This window comes from Ambystoma mexicanum, chromosome 8 (genome assembly GCF_040938575.1).
Source record: "Ambystoma mexicanum isolate Mex_15411 chromosome 8, UKY_AmexF1_1, whole genome shotgun sequence".
In the NCBI taxonomy this organism is placed as follows: domain Eukaryota; kingdom Metazoa; phylum Chordata; class Amphibia; order Caudata; family Ambystomatidae; genus Ambystoma; species Ambystoma mexicanum.
In genome coordinates, this window is record NC_090929.1 from 330979525 (window position 1) to 330999372 (window position 19848).

General features: G+C 45.0%; 1 protein-coding gene across 1 annotated transcript in view; it reads right to left on the reverse strand.

The window, feature by feature from the left end:
* Positions 1–784: 784 nt before the first annotated feature.
* CCDC183 (coiled-coil domain containing 183) overlaps positions 785–19848 on the reverse strand; it is an 893120-nt gene continuing 874056 nt past the window's right edge. Inside the window, exon 14 of the mRNA XM_069612154.1 lies at positions 785–1014. Within this exon, the coding sequence (XP_069468255.1) occupies positions 875–1014 (140 nt within the window). The 3' untranslated portion in view covers positions 785–874. The remainder of the gene's footprint in view (positions 1015–19848) is intronic.

The window sequence follows — 19848 nt, forward strand, 5'->3', positions numbered from 1 at the left end:
ATGCCATCTCCAGGCCCAACCTCTGCTGACTCAGGGTCGCACCTGGACCCTGAGTCAGAGACCCAGTTGTTCATAGAACCAGGAAAGGGACCTTGTCACAATGGCAAAAAGAGCAAGTTAAACAATGGAACTGTTTAAGTGTTCTAACTTTGTCATCTTTTAGAGTGTTCATTTGTAATGATCACTTGAAGTACATATTGTAGACATAATAAGAATGTTACACTTGCTTTACTGAGCGAGCTCATTATCAAAACCTAGAATAACCATGTTAATTATTTCCTATTGTACTATTTTGAAATACACCTATTGGAAAAGAGAAGGTGACAAGTAGCACCAATAAGGGCTCCTGGCTCATTTTCATGAACTCAAAAAGCATTTGGAAACGTAACAATGTCCACAGATCTTTACATTTGATCAATCGGTGTGTGATTTAAAGGTTGTATTTTTGAATGACTGTGTATATAATGCACACTGGGCCTGATGCATGTTTCGTTTGTCATAACACTCCCCTTAACATTAAAAAGAGTGAAACATTGAACTATATTACTCATTAAGACCCCCTTAACATTTGGATGTGTAAATAGTATGTCCCCCATTAGGTTCCCAGGATTGTCTCCTATTCCCTGCACTGAATGTAAGAAGAGGAGGGTCTGAAAAAGTAAGGGTGGCTCTGCCTATGCGGAAACGTGCATTCCCAGTTACCAAAGCACAGACATCCTAATAAAATTAGATATCCAGGATGTGCATGTGGGAGAGCAAGATCACACTACAAACACAGAGTCTTGGGAATTAACGTATACTATTTTATTAAGAAATAAGACATTTCTCCCCCAGTGAAAAGTGGGGTTGACCAGCAAAACATGATGCATCAGAATTATTTCTGCTCTCTCCTGTGCTTCTTCTTTTGGGGTTTTGATACTTTTTTCTTCGTGTCAATAATCCGCTGGCTCTCCCTTTTAATGTCCTCTCGCGAGGGGGCATACTCTTGTTCCACAGCTTCAAATTCAAAAGCATCTGATAGGGAAATAGTACACACATGCATTAAATCAAGAAGTACTTGAAACCTAATTTCTCCATTGAAAAAACATTATCTGTGATTCAAACTGCTTATAGTACACTGCATCTTGAATTCCTGACCTGAAGGGAACATGCCTAAATTTCTAGGAAGGTTATGTAAAAGTGTAGGAGGATGGGAGGAGGAAATTTAAAGGTGGTTCAGGAAGGGGCAAGATGTCAGACGGAAAGGTGGGAATGATTGATGAGGAAGGCAAAAGGAGACGCATGATCAGGAGTGAATTGAGTAAGGGAGTAGAGTTCTGAAAGGGAGGGACAGTTTAGAAAGGGGTCTTGTGGAGGAATTGCCTCCTTGTTTAACCCTCGTGATGGGCTGCTACTCCAAGTCGTCGTTGCTCACCCCGTCCTTGATTATAAAGTGAGGTTATTCCTCCCTGCACAAGCACAAACCATTTAAACGTTTAATTGATGCCATATTATAGACACATATGGGCCAATACGAGGAGTGGGTCCATGGTCCAACTTCTTATCTTTTTTCAGTGCCTACAGCAGAAACAAGAGGCATGCCCGCAGCAGAGCATGTGGGCATGCTGAAAATCCCAGTGTATGAACGATGTCAGGTCTGATGGGGAGTGTATGGCCGGGTTACCAGGAGAGCAGGTGTGGCTATGGGGTAGTCTGCTGCATTGCCTGTTGTGAGTCTGCAGCATAGGTGGATGATGTTGGAATAATATCTCCAGGTTTAAATTTGCCCTAGTGATTCCGAAGACCTATCAAAGACACTCCGGTAAGCAATGAGTCCTCTCCGTACGTAAAAGGATTTGCGAGAATGGGGAAGTGTTGCTGCAAGATTGAGAGCGTAAGGCGATCATGAAAATTATATAACTCTCCTCCCAAGCGCAGAAGGCATAAATCCACTCCCAACCTCTCTGCTCGAGGCAAACAGGGCATGATAGACAACAAGACAGCCAGCAATGAGGGCTCTAGACTGCGAAAGACCTCAGAAATACATTCTAAAGGACCTGGAACCCCTCCTCGGGCCTTCCTGTCTCAAAGCTGAGCTACAGTCAATGACAGACAGATTGATAGAGGCTGCACTGGCTCAGGAGAGGATGATGGCAGCCAAGGTCCAAGGAAATTACTCTGTTGATTCTGAACACATCCGTACATGCTCAAATTCCAAAATGCCAGCCATCATGAACTTGAACAGCATAACACTGAGGCAAATTGGCAATGATCTCTAGGTCAAATGCCCAGTGTATCTCTCTGTACCCTACCCTCAACCAATTTGAAGGACTATTGTCGTGTTCCATCCCTTTTTGATATTCCCCTATTTCTTGTTTATCTGTCCTCCTATGTTTGTTGTTCGTGTCTCAGTGTGCTTGTTCCTGTCAAGGAGTTTATCCCTTGTCTCCGTACCTGCTCAAACACTCGCCTTGGAGCTACCTTCCCTCACCACCATTGCGCCTTACGACTTTTATTTTATTATATGCTTTTTGCCCTTTGGCTCCTTTCTTTCCTGCCACCTCATAGTTCCATTTAGGGTTCAGGGTGGCAGAAGGAACATTTAGACCATGTGAAAGAGTCATGGGTGTGACACTGTTAAAACGGGAGGTGAGTTGTGGGGACCTTGGTCTGCAGCTCCCGGGTGTGCCTGAACATGTTTATGCCAAATGGTGACCTTTGCGCTGAGCCAATGCCGATCATACCCTGTCCTGGTAAGGTCTCTTGTACTGTTTTTCCAGAGAACAGGAACAACAGCAAGCACCTGCACCCTCGGAAGCCTGGCAGGAATCGCAAGTCTAGGGAAGAAGCACCAGCTGAAGGGAAACTAGAACTACCACTTCCAGAATGCACCTGGGCACAACCAATAAAACCTGAGCTAGGGGAATAGGTTTGGTACCCAAAGGGGAATGGACTAAAGTTTCACACAGACAGCAGACACCCAACCCAAGAATGTCAGATGGACTAACAGGGAGGTGTCGGGTAACAACCAAAGGACTGCAACTGGCAAGAACCTGAAATGGGACAGAGGTGACCCAGAACACTCCCAACCCCCTATTTGCACAGAGACTCACCCAGAGCAGAAGCAAGCTCAAGATCAATCGGTCTGAGCACATGGCTGCCTGAAGGAGAATGAAGGCAGGGCTAGCAGGCCCTGAAAAGGGTTCAGGGCTAGAAAGCTTCTTGAAAACTTGCATTGAAATCCTGGCCAGCAGGGGAGTAGCTAAGGTAGAGATTGGTTAAGGGGGTAGCAAACTGGAGCAAAATAAACTCTTTAGCAGGAATGATTGGGCTATAAAAGAGACAGTCAGAGGTAAAATCAGTATGAGGAGTCCAGGGCGAAGGGAGAGAACAATTTGAGGGGGAAGATAGGAGACGCAGGTGAGAACCGTAAGACCAGCAAATGAAGCCGGGCCCACCCCAAGAGTGAGAACCCGAATTACGTTGCAGATATATATTTTTCTAATAAAAAGTTAAAACTAAATAGCTGTTGTCCTGATATTATTGAGCACATTGTGACAACCATTTCATACTTTGGGTAGACAGGTCATGGTAAGAGTTCCTCGGCATCAAGCATTTGACAATACATACATCTCCCAATAGTCCACTGGGAGGCCTGTAACCCAAATCTAAACTTTTGAGACTTCTTCCTAGAAATAGATCTGGGACATATAGTGGTGTTGGATGTCCTCCATCCTGAATTAGGGGGAGTGAACATGTATCTCTTAATGGGATGATCCTCAAATTTTATCTTTCACTTTTGTTTCTTTGTCTTTCTTCCACCTGCATTATTTTGTTTTCCTTACTTTCAGCCTTGTCGGAGCTGCTCACACTCAGGTGCTCAGGCACCTGCAATCAATGTAAAGGGACCAAGGTCTCCGCTCACAACACTTAAGCAAATGTGCAATTCAGACTCAGCAGCAGAGTAGTAGGACTGTATGTGCAGATATTCCCAGTATATTCAGCAGAAAGCTATTCAGATTTGCAGGGAGTGTTAACTTAGCTCAATGAGGGAAGTTGGGAGGAAAGGAAAGTGAGACAGGTAGTGTGTACACACACACACACACACACAGACACACACACACAGACACACACACACACACATCTAATCTTTTCAAATGTTGTTTTGTGAGTGTGAGCAATACGCTGAGGCTATTCTCACTCCTACTCCCCTTGGATCCTCTACACATGTGGCCAGGGAAAGTCCATCGCTTTTGGATCCTGACCCTTGGGGTCGACAAGCGAGGGAGTATCACCTGGGTGGAGGATCCTTTGGGATTGGAAGTGGGGTTCACTTAGGTGAGACGTGGAATTCCACATTTTCCTTTCAGGAAGGAACCCCTAGCCCATAGGCGGTTATGGGATATTGCTCCCCATGTCCCCTTGGCCCTGAGAATGACAACAGATATCAACACAGACATACTAGAAAGAGGAAAAGGGTTGCGAGTGGGTGCGTTTAGGAGAGACATGGTAGCCCCCTTATCCTAGTGATAACCAACCTAACCCTCCTCTGACCTTTATGGGTGACTGTAGGTCATATCCCCTTCTTTCCCCTCTTGGGACACATGACATTACTGAGACGACAAAGAGACAACAGAGAGTAATGAACACCACTCACTCTCACCACTTAGGTACTGGGACGAAGAAGATCCTTGCAATGTATGAAGATCAGGCATGTCCTTTTAATCAGTCAGGCAGAACTGAATAATGGAATACACCTGCAGCCTATTGAAGGACCACGGGTGTATAAAAGGAGAAGCTGTGAACTGGAGAGAGAGAGACCTGGGAAACAAGGGAAGAGATCAGCAGGAAATTCCAGGAGTCTGGAGGCAGCCATGGTGTGACCCTGAGGTGGGGACAGGATGCCGACCGACATCCCTAAGCCGAGGAGTGCCTCCTGTGTGAAGTGGGAGCAAACGGAGCTGCAGCGAAGCCAGAGCAGAGAGGACACTGTGTCCGGCCTCACAGAGGTTTTGAAGCTGCCTGTGTCAGCCGAGTTCCAGTCCACAGGCGAGCGGGGCTCGCGGAACATGAAGCAGCAACCAAGGAGGAAAGCAGCGAGGGCCACATTAGGAAGACACCTATGACCGGTGAGTGCTGGGGAAATTACCCAGAGACCGTGGTGCTCCGGGCAGGCTGCGGAAGTGGTTAACAGCGCAGAGGGAATAAATGCTTCAGTTACAGATGACGCTGTGAAATTTATATGAATGAAAGAAAGGCAAGTGGCATGTGAGGCATAACTAATCTGCTAATATTGAATAATTAACTGAATGAAAGCAGCAAACCTGCCAGTATTGAATAAAGAATTGAAAGAAAGTAGCAAATCTGCTAATATTGAATAACGCACTGAAAGAAAATAGTAAACCAAGTCGAATTAAAGATTCTGACTGCAGAGTTGAAGTTAATTCTGAGAAACTGTTTGTTTTTGAAGCTACATTGGAAAAACTATATGTTTGTTGAATATCGAACTGATAAAATCCAAAAACCGCGCTTAAAGGACAGTAACCTATATACTTGGAGGAAACTAAGCATGAGGGTGGGGAAAAGGGTCACTAGAAGTGAAGTATGAATAAGACCCTGAAATACAATGAAAACTACAGGTGACTTTTGTTGATTCCACAACACTCAGAAAAGTTTACTGTGAAATGGTTCTCAATAAGTCACTAGACACATCCAATATGTTTTCAGTTTTTATTATAAAAATATACACAAATAGAGACAATTGGTGTACAAGTCCAGAGGTGGTCCTGTATCTATTCTCTTGAACTTGACGGGGGCGCCCACCTCCCCAACCCATCTGCCCATCTTAAATAGGAATGGACAACTACTCTCTGTCCAGATATGCCCCTTTACCTAGAGGACCTGGCAACAGGTCTAAGAAATGTAGGACCAGACTTCCTTGTGAAACCATGATAATGGACGAAGAGGCCATGCCCCAAGAAAGATATGATAGAGAAATGGCTACTTTGGACACCGTTTTTAGGACTAGTTCAGCGCAAAACAAGAAAGGAAGGAAACATTTGAAGTGTCTTTTAAATGTCTCCCGCTCTCTCCGAAAAGCTCTGGAGCAGCTATGGGATGGACAAATGTGAGTGACTCTCATATATTGAAACTTGAGCCTCGAAATCTGAAATTCCTTCTGCTAGAGTTTCGTAATCCTTCTTTGGGGAAAAGCTCCAGTGGTTCTGAAAGGGTATTAGGTTCTGGTGGGAGGGTCATTCTAGCAGCCTGTAAATAACTAACCCTTCAGCTAGGTGCCTCAATTTTCGGACTCAATGTTAGATTCTCCCTCCTGGACGCTAACACTTTCTCCCTAAGTTCTTTAAGCATCTCCCCCAGAGAACCCAAATAAGTTATTCGGGGTTCATGTCAGCTCGGGCAGAAACTTTGAACATGGGCCTTTCATTCAGCCTGGTCCCAGCTAGACACATTCCTCAAGAACTGCTAACCCTACAAACTCCTGTGGATGTTGAGTTTACAGCAGTTCTAATTCTACCCCTGAGGAAAAGCAGAATGGAACAAAATAATAAACCGGATACTCTTCTACTTCTGTAGAGATCTGCACAAAGAAAGATATTAATTACTTTCTAATTTAAGTTCTACTGAATTTTCCTTGTGTCTCCCATTAAGACAAGTACCTGAACAGCCCTGTAAGGGTCATTGAGGTAGATCTGAAACCAGGGTAGCTTTTAGCTTATGAATGGATTCTGAATGCCTTGGGTTCCAATGTCATGGACTGAGAACATTGTTGAACTTATGGGTTGGATTAGGCAGCAAAGAAAAGAAAGATGTACTCCTGCAGGTGGCTGCACTTTTGAAGGTGGTGCAATCAGCTGCGGATTGATTTACTTTTTGGCCTTGGTGACTAGGGTGCTGCATTTTGTACTCTCACTCCACTCCAGGTCTCCACAGTGACGCATACCTGGCCGTGCTCCCCATCTTTATGTGGAATCTGTGAGAAACGTAAGGGTATTCTCCCAGATGGACCTCGAGAATCCCTTATTCAGGTGGCCAGGGATGGGCTGGCACTTTCAGATCCCAACCCTGGGGGTGGACGAGCAAGGGAGGGTCACTTGGTTAGGGGAACCCAGGGTTATGTTTGGGGGAATATCCAAGGTGAGACGCAGTATTTCCCCATGGACGAAGGTGAGGAGGACGAGTCCCTGAGACCTTTATGGGTTGTTCCATGTCTACCTCTCTTCCACCCACAGAATTTCCCTTACCCAAATCGAACGACCCCTCCATATCTGGCAAATCCCGTAGGAGCCCAAAAACTGTAACACTTAAAAACCACAACTCACAGAATCCCTGGTTTTCTGTTTCCTATCCAAACAGTCAGTCATTCTTCTCCACGTCTCTAGGATTATGGTTTGTCACACTCCCAGTCTACGAGGTCCAAGCACTACCATTCCCACAATCCCCCTGTTTATTTCCCGACAATAATCCTGGTCATTCCCGTTTGTTCCACACCCCTTACAAATCTTGCCCTTTTGAATTTACCAAACCCCCTCATTCAAAGGTTATAATTCGTACAACACTGTTTCCCCCTTCTATCCTGCCGGATATCTGGAAACTCTCACAACCCCCTTGTCCACTTTCTCCCATCACGACAAACAACGGACTGACAATAAAACTGTTTACCTTATATGTCCCAACCAAAGGGTTCGGCAAAGTCAGGCAATTGACCAGAACCACACACACCTGACGACCCTTTCCTTTCTCCACAGGGATAAAAGGTGGAACACAAGAGCACACGACGAGCAAGGCAGACCACACAATGTGAAAGCTAACTCAGCAAGGCAGTTCAAAAGGAGGAGAAAGACGGCACAGACAGAGAGGGTGACAAGGAGAGAAACAACCTTGCCCTTTTTGACCCAGACCCGTGAAACCTCTGCAGAAAGTATAAGACTGTGAACAATAGCCAGCGTGTGTTGCAGCAGATGTCTACGGTACACAAGACCCTCCTCCGCTGATAACCAAGCCGGGGAAGGACGTTGGTCTCGGAGGTACCGACCACGACTCCAGGGATAAAGAAAGGCAAGCGTTTCATCACAGCTGGTGAGTCGAGGGGAGAATTGATAAGAAACCGAACTGTCTTGAACGAAAAGTAGCCAACTGCTAATTTGAACTTTGAAATTGTAAAGATACAATTGAAAAAAGAGGGGGAAAGCCAGCAACAGAAGAGGGCGGCACCAAGTGGGTGCTCAAGCAGGAAACTCTTGGCGATTACCCGATGGTAGAAACTCATGTATCCAGAAGCCCTTGGGAAGAGGCGAAAAGTGGTCATACAGGAGGTCTAGCAAAATCCCTGTACAATTGAAAGTCTTGACTGGCAAGAAAGCAAGGTAAGTGAATCCTGCACCAAAAGAAATCAAGGGAAGTGAATCCCACAATCAGAAAAAGTAAAAGGAAATTGAGAAGTGACAAGAGTGAACCCGGTGGAGGGATGCCAATCGAGAGGAGCAAAGTCTAAAGTCTCAAGAAACAGTGTGTTTTACAAAAGTGAACCCAACAGAGGAATGTCCACGAAAATTGTTTGAAAAGACATTGAGACTGCTGAAAGTTAAAAGATGAACTGTCTTTGTGCAAAGCCATAGTGAACCCGGAAGAGAGAGGCTGGGAACCGGGACAAATATTCAAAAGGGGTCTGCGCCCGGAAGAGGGGGACCTAGGGGTGACAAATCCTCACCTTGAGTGCAATCGGAAAGGAACTTTTGTCTGTTGTTTTTTTTCATTTCTTTTGGAACTATCAGACCCTCGGAAGCAGGAGACTCGGCCACAGAGGGTTCTGATATCGATAAAGAAATGTTTTGAGGGGTCTACGCCGGAAGAGGGGGACACAGTGGTGAAGCCATCACCCAACGTGAACTGTGGAATAGAACATTTAGTTTGTTTGCTGGATACATCAGGCCTCGAAAGCAAGAGACTTTTTAATGAAAAGAGACTTTACCATTGAAGAACCTGGTGGCTGGAACTGAACTGTTGGCTCGTGCTGAGAAAGCTTGGGGGTGTGCTGTGCTCCAAGGTCCCACCTAGTCCCGTGCTGAAAACATGGGGAAGGGAGACCCCTGGCATTCACATTCTGACGTATTATTTGGAACACTTATTTTCTTTATTGAAACTATATCCCACACTCTTTCTTTAATTAGTTGTAAGATATTGGCAATAAGTTTTTCTTAGTATAGGCCCTTTTATTTTGACGCAATGCCACTAGGACTGCCTTATTTTTCATTTGATGGTCGACGGTTGCTCCCATCTTAGATTTATGTTTCGGTTAGGTGTTTTTCCACCGTGCATTTATAGTTCAATAAACACCCTTGAACTAAGACAACTTGTCTTTACTGTTGACACCATGAGTTCCTTACAAATCCCCAACAGGGTTATTTTTCAAGATCTCTACTGTGGTCCAAGCTGTAAAGAAACTGATCATCCGCTATCCACCGGCCCAGTGGGATCTGAATTTGGTCCTGGAGCAACTGATTGAGCAGGTGTACAGCTGTGACTTTAAATTCCTCGCCCTGAAGACTGGTAGCAATACAAGCCAGGTGGGTGAGTAAGTTAAAGGCTCTATCGGTAGGCTTTACAGTGTTCATGAAAATACACGGCAACGCTTCTGATATGATATCATAGGTTATTTACTACGCGCTTAATACCCAGAGGTTTCTAAGCGCGGACCCAGGGATCGAACCTGTGGTGCTCCGTGTCATCTTGCTTGCAGGGTGAGCACGTTTCCCCTGAGCTATCCTCCCAAGACGAAAGTGATGAAGTGAATTCCAAAACAACCAGTCAATACAACTGCCATCTTTTGTCCCCTGCTTTATACTTCAAAGTCGGAGGAGAGTCCACACAGACTAGACCTAAGTGAGCCATAAGCTTGCCAGCTTGGACAAATACAGAATGGACAGACAATTGTTTGTGTCTTTTGGCCGCACTTCCAGTTGGGTGGCAGAGACCCCATGGACCACCTAAAGATAGACTGGAATCCCCCCATCTCACTGCTGCCATTTCACTGAGTGCCACCTCATTGTCTACCAGTTCAGTGCACACTTAGTTCAGCCCTTGCCCCTCACACCTCTAGAAAATAAATAAACCTCGCAGCAGGTGTAGATTGAACAAAAAATAGTCAGGGTAAAGGTGGAGGAAGACATTGTTAAATCACGCCCCTGAAAATCCATACAAACCTGTTTTTCTCAGTTGTATGCCAAAGGTGTGAGGTGTGCATTTTCACTACTCTCTTAAAAATAAGCAAAATGTGCACATTTCCTTTTCTTTACTGCCTCTTTAGTTTTTTCTTAATGGGGAGTTCCACCTAGCACCCACTGCCCTACTCCTTCCCTTAGCCTGCCCCCTTTTTCAACCTCCCCCATTTAAACATATCTTTCTAAATCAATCATATATACGTATGGTCAGAATGGAAAATTGTCAGAATGGGGTTGGGAAATTTGGATCTGCAAATGTTTCTCTGTAAGCCGTCTTTCTCGATGTAGCTCAGACTGCATCACTGTTAGATCTCAGGGCATACATTGAAAAGCGCTTTAGTGGGGGATAGACGAACACAAATTGGGAGACCTATTAAATGACATCCCCATGTCTCGTCTATCCCCCAATGCAAGAACACAATTGAATGCCCTGATAACAGGAGCAGAACTCATGCAGGTGATTAAAGACTTACAGAAACAAAGCACCGGGGCCTGACGGGCTCACCGCCGAGTTCTACATGGAATACAGCGCTCTACTGGTACTGAGACTCCGGGAGGAATCTGTTTGGCTAGGCCAATTACCATTGGCTCTACGTGAAGCCATAGTGATAGTCTTGCTCAAGCCGGGACAAACAAACAGTGAATGCAATTCTTATAGGCCGTTATCATTAATGAACATAGACACCAAAATTTACGCTTACCCCCATGTCAACAGATTGCTCCCTCTAATGCCCGCTTTGATCCATCACAACGTCCCTTAACTTAAGGCGTTTATTTAACATCATGGCACATATCTCCCCATAGGCAAACGCAGTGTCGGTAGCCAAAAATGCCCAAAAAGCACTTGACATGGTTTCATGGCCTTTTTGTTTGCTGTTCTGATGAAATGCAGTATGGGGGAATCATTCATACGTTATATTAAACTATTGTACACAAAACCTAGGGCAGCCATTCGCACAAATGTGACTCAATTTGCTCCATTTGAACTCGGCAGCAGCACTCGACAGGGCTGCCCCGTTACCCCTACTGTTTGCTTTGGCTATACAACCCATGGCAGACCTCACCCGCTCCCGTCACTGTAATACAGGCATTCAAATAATAGGCACCCCCGAACTCCGCTGACAACGTATTACTATATGTTACAGACCCACAGCACAATTTGGATCCAATAATGCATGACATAGCCCTGCTCGGCACATACTCTGGATTCACTGTGAACTATAGCAAGTCAGAAATATTCCCCCTGACAGACAACACTCCCCGTACCCCAATACAGTCCCAATTAAAGTGGTCCCCAGACAAGTTGCAAAACTTAGCGGTGATGCTGTCTACAGCCAAAGATACTCCTACTGCGGACGATTATACATCCCTGCAAAAATATGCAGATGCTAAAATTTCTGCCTGGTCCCGTATACCCATTTCCCTGGCGGCTAGATTGGCCCTAACAAAAATGATATTTTACCTAAAATGATATACATATTTGTGAATGTTGCAACCTGGCCAGGAAAGCAATTTTTTCTGAATCTCCATAGAAACACATCCCAGTTTCTGTGGCATGTGGGAGCGGTGCAGAAATAATTGTTGATTATGGTGCTACCATACACACTGGGGGGATTCAACAGACCTAATATGGAAGTGTATTGGTTAGTGGCGCAATCTCAACATGCCACCCACTGGTATTGCACAGATGCAGCTCTGCCGCATGTCAAACTAGAAACGAAAGCAGCTAGCGGAACGGAGTTGAGGACACTAATACTCGACAGAACATACACAGGGGATTGCCAATTTGACCGGATGCTGTGCATGGTGGAAGTGTGGAAGCGCATATTCATTAGATTGAAGATTGAGATCCCATATTACTGCTGGTTTCCACTATGGAACTACCCCCACTTAACCCCTACCAGTGACTTGGCGATTAAGCAAAGATGGCAACCCCAGGGTTACCGTGCCATTAAGAACTATTTTTGGAGGGTGAATTCACGTCACTAGATAGCTGTAAAACTAAACATGAGGTTACGCTGACCAATCCAGTACACTACTACAGAGTGCGGGCAGCGTTGCGAGATAAATGGCCAGACTACCCAAAAGAGCCCCCAGAAACCAAACTGCTGTCATATATTGCCAACTCTGAACAGTGCCGCCATGTACTGGCCACTCTATACAGGGAAATACTGACTATGACCCCTAAGGTACTAGACCCGTCCCAGAAAAAATGGAACACAGAATTCAGCGTAGTCATAATAGACATGCAGTGGGCTGCTATTTGTAGATTCGCAACAGAGGTATCCATGAACATGTGATTAAAACTGATTCAATATAAAATACTGCAGATGTTACATTATATGCCTCTTAAACCTAATAAAATATACCCAGAGAGAAACAGTCAATGCCTGAGATGTGGAACACCAAATGCAGGTACTTTACATATGCTGTGGAACTGTCCAGTTCTGGTACAATATTGGGAGTCAATATACAACGCACTATCTAGTATCACTGGCAGGCAGATACGAATCTCCAACGTCTGCTATGTTTGGAATATGGCATGATATACCAGAAAAAAGCCTGTGAGCCCTGCTAAATATTGGATCTATGGTAGCAAAAAGATGTATATTGATGAAATGGAAGTCTCGTAGCCCACCTACCTTTAACATGTGTCTCAAAGAATTAACATGGATCAATGAATGTGAAGAACTATATATGTTGAAACTGCCCTACGCGTCCAGACCAAAAGATATCTGGTGTGAATTTAGAGCTTACTTGTCTAAAGATTAACTGTGTAAAAAGTAGTCTCTTTAAATTGGAAAATGAGAAGGTGAAACGCAGGTTGCACCAAAGTGTCATGTACAACCTTGTAGTCTTACTTGCCAACTGACTGTATGTTATGCTGCTATATCATCCTGAACTCAAAGAAAAGTTTTTTTTTTTTAAAGAGAAAAGGGCAGTAGTGGAGTAGTGGTCCACAAATTAGTGGGTGCTCCTCTTCTGACGGCTATGGGTGTTACAGTTGGTTTTGAAAAAACGCAAAAGTCAAGGTAGTGGTGCCCGTTGTCTATGGGGTGTCAATTAAAGTTACCTTTCCTGATAAACCTTTCTTATTAGGAAGTTCAACCTTCCCCTCCAAGATGGATGGACAGCATCCACAACAGCATTCCCTGCTGTTCTGCATGGACACCATAGCGCAAGGTCAGCTGAATTTAAGTAGCCACTGCAATGCCCTCATGTGAAGCCTCACCTGAGGAACTGGCAAAGTACAAGAGGCTATCAGCCCCAACAATCTCAAGAACATCCGGGCTGCAAGCAAGACTCTGGTGTGAAGCTGGCTTGAAGCTGGTGTGTGTTCCCCAGTCTGCTGTATGTTCCCCAGTATGTTGAAGCTGTTGTGTATTCCCCAGTCTGTTGAAGTGCAAACAGCATACCCTCCCAACATGATGGCTCCACTTACAGGTGTTAGAGGGAGGTGCATGCCTCCACACTTGCCAGATGCAAGTGGTCCACTATCATTGCCATCACCTTGGTGTAGACACTATGCCGCGATATTAGGCCAAGAAGAAGCAGCATGAATTGCCAATGTTGGGCTGCTGTAACAAACTGAAGGTAGCTTCTTTCCTGCTGGTCCAGAGACTTCATCCAGTTGTACTCCAATAGAGCCCATAGGATTTAAGGCAGAGCCTCTATTTTGAATCTTTCTTTTCACATGCAATTGTTTCGGCCTCTCGGATCTAAAATGGGCATACCTTTTCTTGGTTTCCACTTTGGGAGTAGAATATATCTTGATTAAAACCTGGTATGGTGTTATACTTTGGGCACTTTTTGTATGACTCCTTTTTAAAGCATCCTGATAAAGTTCTTGTCTACACTGCTGTGAAGGGCAACCTGGAGGAAAAGTCAAGAAAGGAAGGCTGTGACCTCTCTGTACAATCTACAGGAAGCCCTGGTCCATGGTCACTACCTTCCTATCCTCGATGAATCCATTCAGAATGGCCCCCACTATTGTTTTATTCTGTGAGGACAAATCAAAGTGCTTTCCTGAGGCCACCACATGTGAAGCTGTAAGCCAAGTAGTGTTGTATGCCAGAGGAATTGGGGATTCGCAATAACAATATCCCAAGTTAGCAGAGAATCTCGGGCCCATCAAAGACTCCCCATTGCAAAAACAGAAGACTCTGCCATGGGGCAAAGTTTGCTATCTTTATTATCCCAAACGGACCAGGATCATACAGGAAAAACAACATAGGGTGTCCTCATTGGTCAGCTTGAGCTAACTACATATAGGAATTCTGTAGGTTAGTGATTCTACTGGCTTCTCATATCAGGTGGCTCCTCTTGAAACTACCCCTAAAAGTTAAACCCTACACTTTTCAAGGTGATAGGAAGTAATATGGAGGGCTGTGTGTTCCACATTGTTGCTACTGGTCTGATCACCTAGCCTGGGAGAGTACCTGCAGGTTGCAGTTTTGTTAAGCAACACTTGTATCATTCCACTCTGTCTCGCTGGGAATAGCTTCTCTTCCCAGGGCATTGTCCTGTTCTGCTAGGTCACGTGTGAAGGGATGGTAAAACTGAGCCCCTTTGTCTGCCATTATGAGGATTTTATTCTGAATTCTTACAGGTGGCTTGCTGCCTCGGGAACCATGAATTTTCCACCGCCCCTGTCCTTGGCTGTGAACACCAGCTCTGCGCCTCATGCTGCAGGGAATGTCTCTCCCCTTCCATGTTTCTAAGGCCTGTCTGTCCAACCCCAAACACTTCAGTCACCCCATAGGTTCCCTATGTGTCTTCATGGTTTCTTATGGTTAGTTGCAATAAAGCATATGCAAGCTTGGTCCACGTATATTCTGCATCTTACGGGTTCGCTTTGGCAAAAGAAAAGAAAGGTTCTTAGCATTATGTAAATGTATCCGCCCTATACCTATAGCCAACCTACATTTTTTTGCTGCAGCATTCGTCTCTGCATCCATTTTGGCATGCATATCTGTGTCAAGACTGGATTCCTCTACCCCTTTCTCCTCCTCACCTGGGTCTTCTTGTATCTCCTCCAACCTTAATGCTTCTGTCTTCTTCCTAGTTCTTACGCTTTCTCCTGACTTCTTCTCCTTTTTCTGACGTAAGTAAGGACGCGCTCCCTCGGTGGCCACCTTGATCTGGATGTTTTACAGATCTTGGGGAAACCCGAGGAGCACGCCCTTCGTGCTGGGAAAAAGCCCAAAGGCAAAAAACCCTGAGAGATCGTAACTGTCCGTCTGTAGATGCGGTGAGTGTTTGTTTGAGAGTATCTTTCAATTGTCCTTGGAAATAGTACACAAATTCTCCAACAATTCCTCTGATGGAGTTAATGATGGGTTGAATATAGAAATCAGAGTCCAGTAGTTTCCACAAAAGAAAGAAATAGGTAAGAAAAAGACAGACGATAACGGGAAAGAAATAGAATAAGGTAAGACTTCCGATACAGTGGACGTCGGTAAAATAAAGAGAAAAAGCTGAGAGAGATAGCCGATGTAGACACTTATAGGGAAATAGCGGCAGACACAAAGGGAGGTAAGCGCTATGTGTATGAACGAATAGAGAAACAGAACCAACCGCTACCTTACCTTAACCTGTAAACACCCACGTGAGGGAATAAAGGTGAAACACATACAGAGAAGGGAGACGGGGAGAGAATGAGCTCTGAACTGCAAGTCGCCTCTGGAAACGAAGCAGGCAGCGAACGTAACGAAGTCGATACAACGCGCTAAGCGCCAGTTTGCATCGTTGTTTATAGTTCCCGGCGGCCATGTTGGAAAAACACTAGACCTTCAACCTGGAACAATCAGAACCATGTTAGTGGTATTTCCACCTATGCATGAATTTCCAGGGCTGGTGCATGACAGTATGCCCCCTTCTATACCTGCTTCCTCCAGGCTTCCCCGGATTCCGTCGGTGGAACTGTTGAACCAGTCGAGGGGCATGTACATGTGATCTGGGTTCCCATGTTCTTTCAGCAATCGGATATCCCTTCCAATGAATCAGGTATTGAAGAGTTCCCCTTCTATAACGAGAATCAACCAATCTGGCCACTTCATACTCTTTTGGTTCTTCGGGAGGGGCAGTAATCGGGCTTCTTCTTGTTCTCTTGTAAGGATCGTCCTTATGAGCCTTTAGAAGAGACGAATGAAAGACCGGATGGATTCTTCTTAAGGCGCTGGGTAGTTGTAACTTGAATGCGACTGGATTGATCCTGGATAGAATGCGATATGGACCTATAAATCTGGCTGCAAATTTACCCATATGGATCCAACGAGGTAAATACCGAGTAGAGAGCCAGACTCGATCTCCTGGTTTCCATAATGGATTGGGGCTTCTTTTGGTGTCGGCTGACACCTTGTACTTCCTCCTACTGTCTTCCAGTGCTCGCAATGCTTCTTTGTGTGAGACCCTGAGATCCATTAACATCTCTTCAATGGCTGGTGTGGATATCTTAGATCTTGGAGCTATGATTCCTGGTAAGTGATGAGGATGGTACCCGTAGGTACATTTGAAGGGACTCATCTTGATAGCTGTATGTTAAGTGTTATTATAGGCAAATTCTGCCATGGGTAGCAAAGAAGCCCAGTTATCTTGCTCTCTATTGCAATAGCAACGGAGGTACTGTTCTAAATTGGCGTTCAGTCTCTCCGTCTGTCCGTTTGATTGAGGATGATACCCCGAGGAGAGAGCTCGTTGAACTCCAAGTTGATGACAAAGGGAGTCCCAAAATTTTGAGGTAAATTGGGTTCCTCTGTCCGAAATTATGGTTCGGGGTAAGCCGTGTAGTCTTATAACCTCCTTGAGGAATATGGTAGCCGTTTCGGAGGCAGAGGGTACTCCTTGTAACGCTACAAAGTGGGCTAGCTTTGTGTAAGAATCAATCGTTACCAAAATTGCTGTTTTACCATTTGAAGTTGGTAGCTCTACTACAAAATCCATCGAAAGGTCTTCCCAAGGACGTGTCGGTGCCTTGGCTTGATGTAAGAGTCCTAATGGTCTTTGACGAGGTGTCTTATTGATAGCACAGATGGGGCAAGTAGAAACATAGGAGGTGATATCTTTTCGCATAGATGGCCACCAAAAACTTCTGGATATCAGTTCATAAGTTGCCTTTTCCCCCTTATGTCCTGCCAAGGGTAGATCATGACAAAAGTGGATGGCTTGGTTCTGAAGAGTTGAGGTGGGTAGAAATAGTGCAGACTGGCGAAACCATAATCCGTCAATGTCTTGCAATTGATAGGTTTCTCTTACTTCTTGTGTAAATTCTTCCAATCCACTATGAACTTCTTGTAGAAAAAGATTTGCGATCATATAAAAATGATGCTTCGGTAGGATTCTTTCCCTCTGTAATTCTGGCTTCTCCTCATTCTCCCAGCTTCGGGATAATGCGTCCGCAACACTGTTCTGAGATCCCGGGATGTAGGTGATTTGGAAGTCGAAATTAGAAAAGTAATATGCCCAGCGAGCATGTCTCGAATTTCTACACTCCATCTGTTGGAGTACCTTCAAGTTTCTATGATCTGTGCGGATCGTGAACTGTTGCGCTGCCCCTTGCAAAAGGTGTCTCCATTCTTGACAGGCAGCTCGCATAGCTAATAGCTCTCTCTCGAGCACAGAATAATTCCTTTCACTTCCCGTCAAGGTGCGGGAGTAGTAAGCTATGGGGTGTTCTTCCCCTTCTTGATTCTCTTGTAATAATACTGCCCCCAAGGCACCTCCGGAGGCGTCTGTCTCCAGGACAAATGGTTTAGTCTGATCAGGTTGTAACAAAACTGGAGCAGAAGTGAAGTGTTTCTTGAGGTTCTTGAATGCCTCCTGTGCTTCTGTATCCCAGTGAAAAACTACTCCCTTTTTAAGGAGTGAGGTTAAGGGCAAAACCAGGTCTGAAAAATTAGGAATAAACCGACGATAAAAATTTGCCAGACCAAGGAAGCGTTGTATTTCCTTAACAGAAGAAGGATCTGGCCATCGGTCTATTGCCCGGATCTTGTTAGGATCCATTCGTACCCCATTGGCTGACAAAATAAATCAGAGGTATGAGACTTCGGAAGCGTCGAAGACGCACTTCTCTGGTTTAGCAAAGAGGTGATTCTCTAGTAGTCTCTGTAGAACCCTATTAACCTGAATTCGATGTTCTTCCAAGGATGGTGAGAAGATCAGTATATCATCCAGATATACCACGACGGATGTATATAGAAGATCTGCAAAGATCTTGTCCACAAATCTCTGAAATATCGCCGGGGCGTTCACTAATCCAAATGGCATCACGCAGTATTCGAATAACCCCATTGGTGTTCTGAATGCAGTCTTCCACTCATCCCCTCTTTTAATCCTTAACAAATGGTAGGCCCCTCTTAGGTCGAGTTTGGTGAATACTCTGGAATTCCGGACTGCCTCGAGAATATCTCGAATAAGGGGCATTGGGTATCTGTCACGGATAGTCAGGCTATTTAAACCCCTGTAATCGACACATGGGCGTAACTCCTTTGAGTCCTTTTTAGATATGAAGAACAATGATGCTCCTCCTGAAGACCTTGATGGTCGAATCAGTCCGTTCTCCAAGTTGGTATCTAGATACTCTTTCAGAGTAGCCTTTTCTGCTAAGGACAAAGGGTACATCCGTCCAAATGGAAGAGAGACCTCCTCCTTGAGGTCTATGCTACAATCTTCTTTTCGGTGAGGTGGGAGGAGTCTAGGGTTTATATCTTCAAACACCTTAGAAAAAGTCTGGTACTGTACGGGGATAGAGGAAACAGAAATGTTGGATAGTCCTTTGGAAATGCTAGCTTGGACTTCAACCTGGAGTCCCTTCATGCAATGTTCTCCGCAATATTCAGAATCAAAGCTGAGTTTGTTAGCTGTCCAATCTATTGTGGGGTTATGACGTCGTAACCAGGAGATACCTAGTATCAGAGGGAAATGTGCCGCTCTGATGACATCAAAGCTAAGGTTCTCCGTGTGGTGTCCCATTCCCAATGAGATAGGAACCGTTTCCATCGTAATAACTCCGGAAGATAAAGGACGTCCATCTACACCTTCAACTGGGAGAGGGGTTGTCTTTTTCTGGAGTGGAATTTGGTTTTCTTGGGCCCAGTTGACATCAATGAAATTTCCCGCAGCTCCACAATCTAGCATGGCTAGTACAGGGATATTCTGTTTCAAGTTGTAGGAAAACAAGACCTGAAATACCATTAAACGGTTGTCTTCTATTCCTTCCTGACTGAATCTGGTAAGTTTGCAAGGGTTTGAGCCATTGTCCCCACGATCTCCCTTGCATAGACCTGGGGTCTGTCGTTTCCCTGTCTTCTGGAGGGAATTTCAGAACAGTCCTTGAGGCTGTGTCTAGAGGATCCACAGTACATACAGAGGTTCAGTTCTTGTCTTCTCTTCCTTTCAATCTTGGTTAAGGGTCCTCTGGTAGATCCTATCTGCATCGGTTCCTCTAGGGTTGGGCGCTCTCCTCTTCCTTGTGGAGGACTATACCTTTGGACATAGCCTCTTCCTCTCCTTCTCTCCAAACGTCTCTCTTGGATCCGAAATTCGATCTGGAGGGAGAGGGTAACTAGTTCACGAAAGCTGTTGGGACGAGCTACGCGGGCCAATTCGTCCTTCATTTCTTCGTTCAATC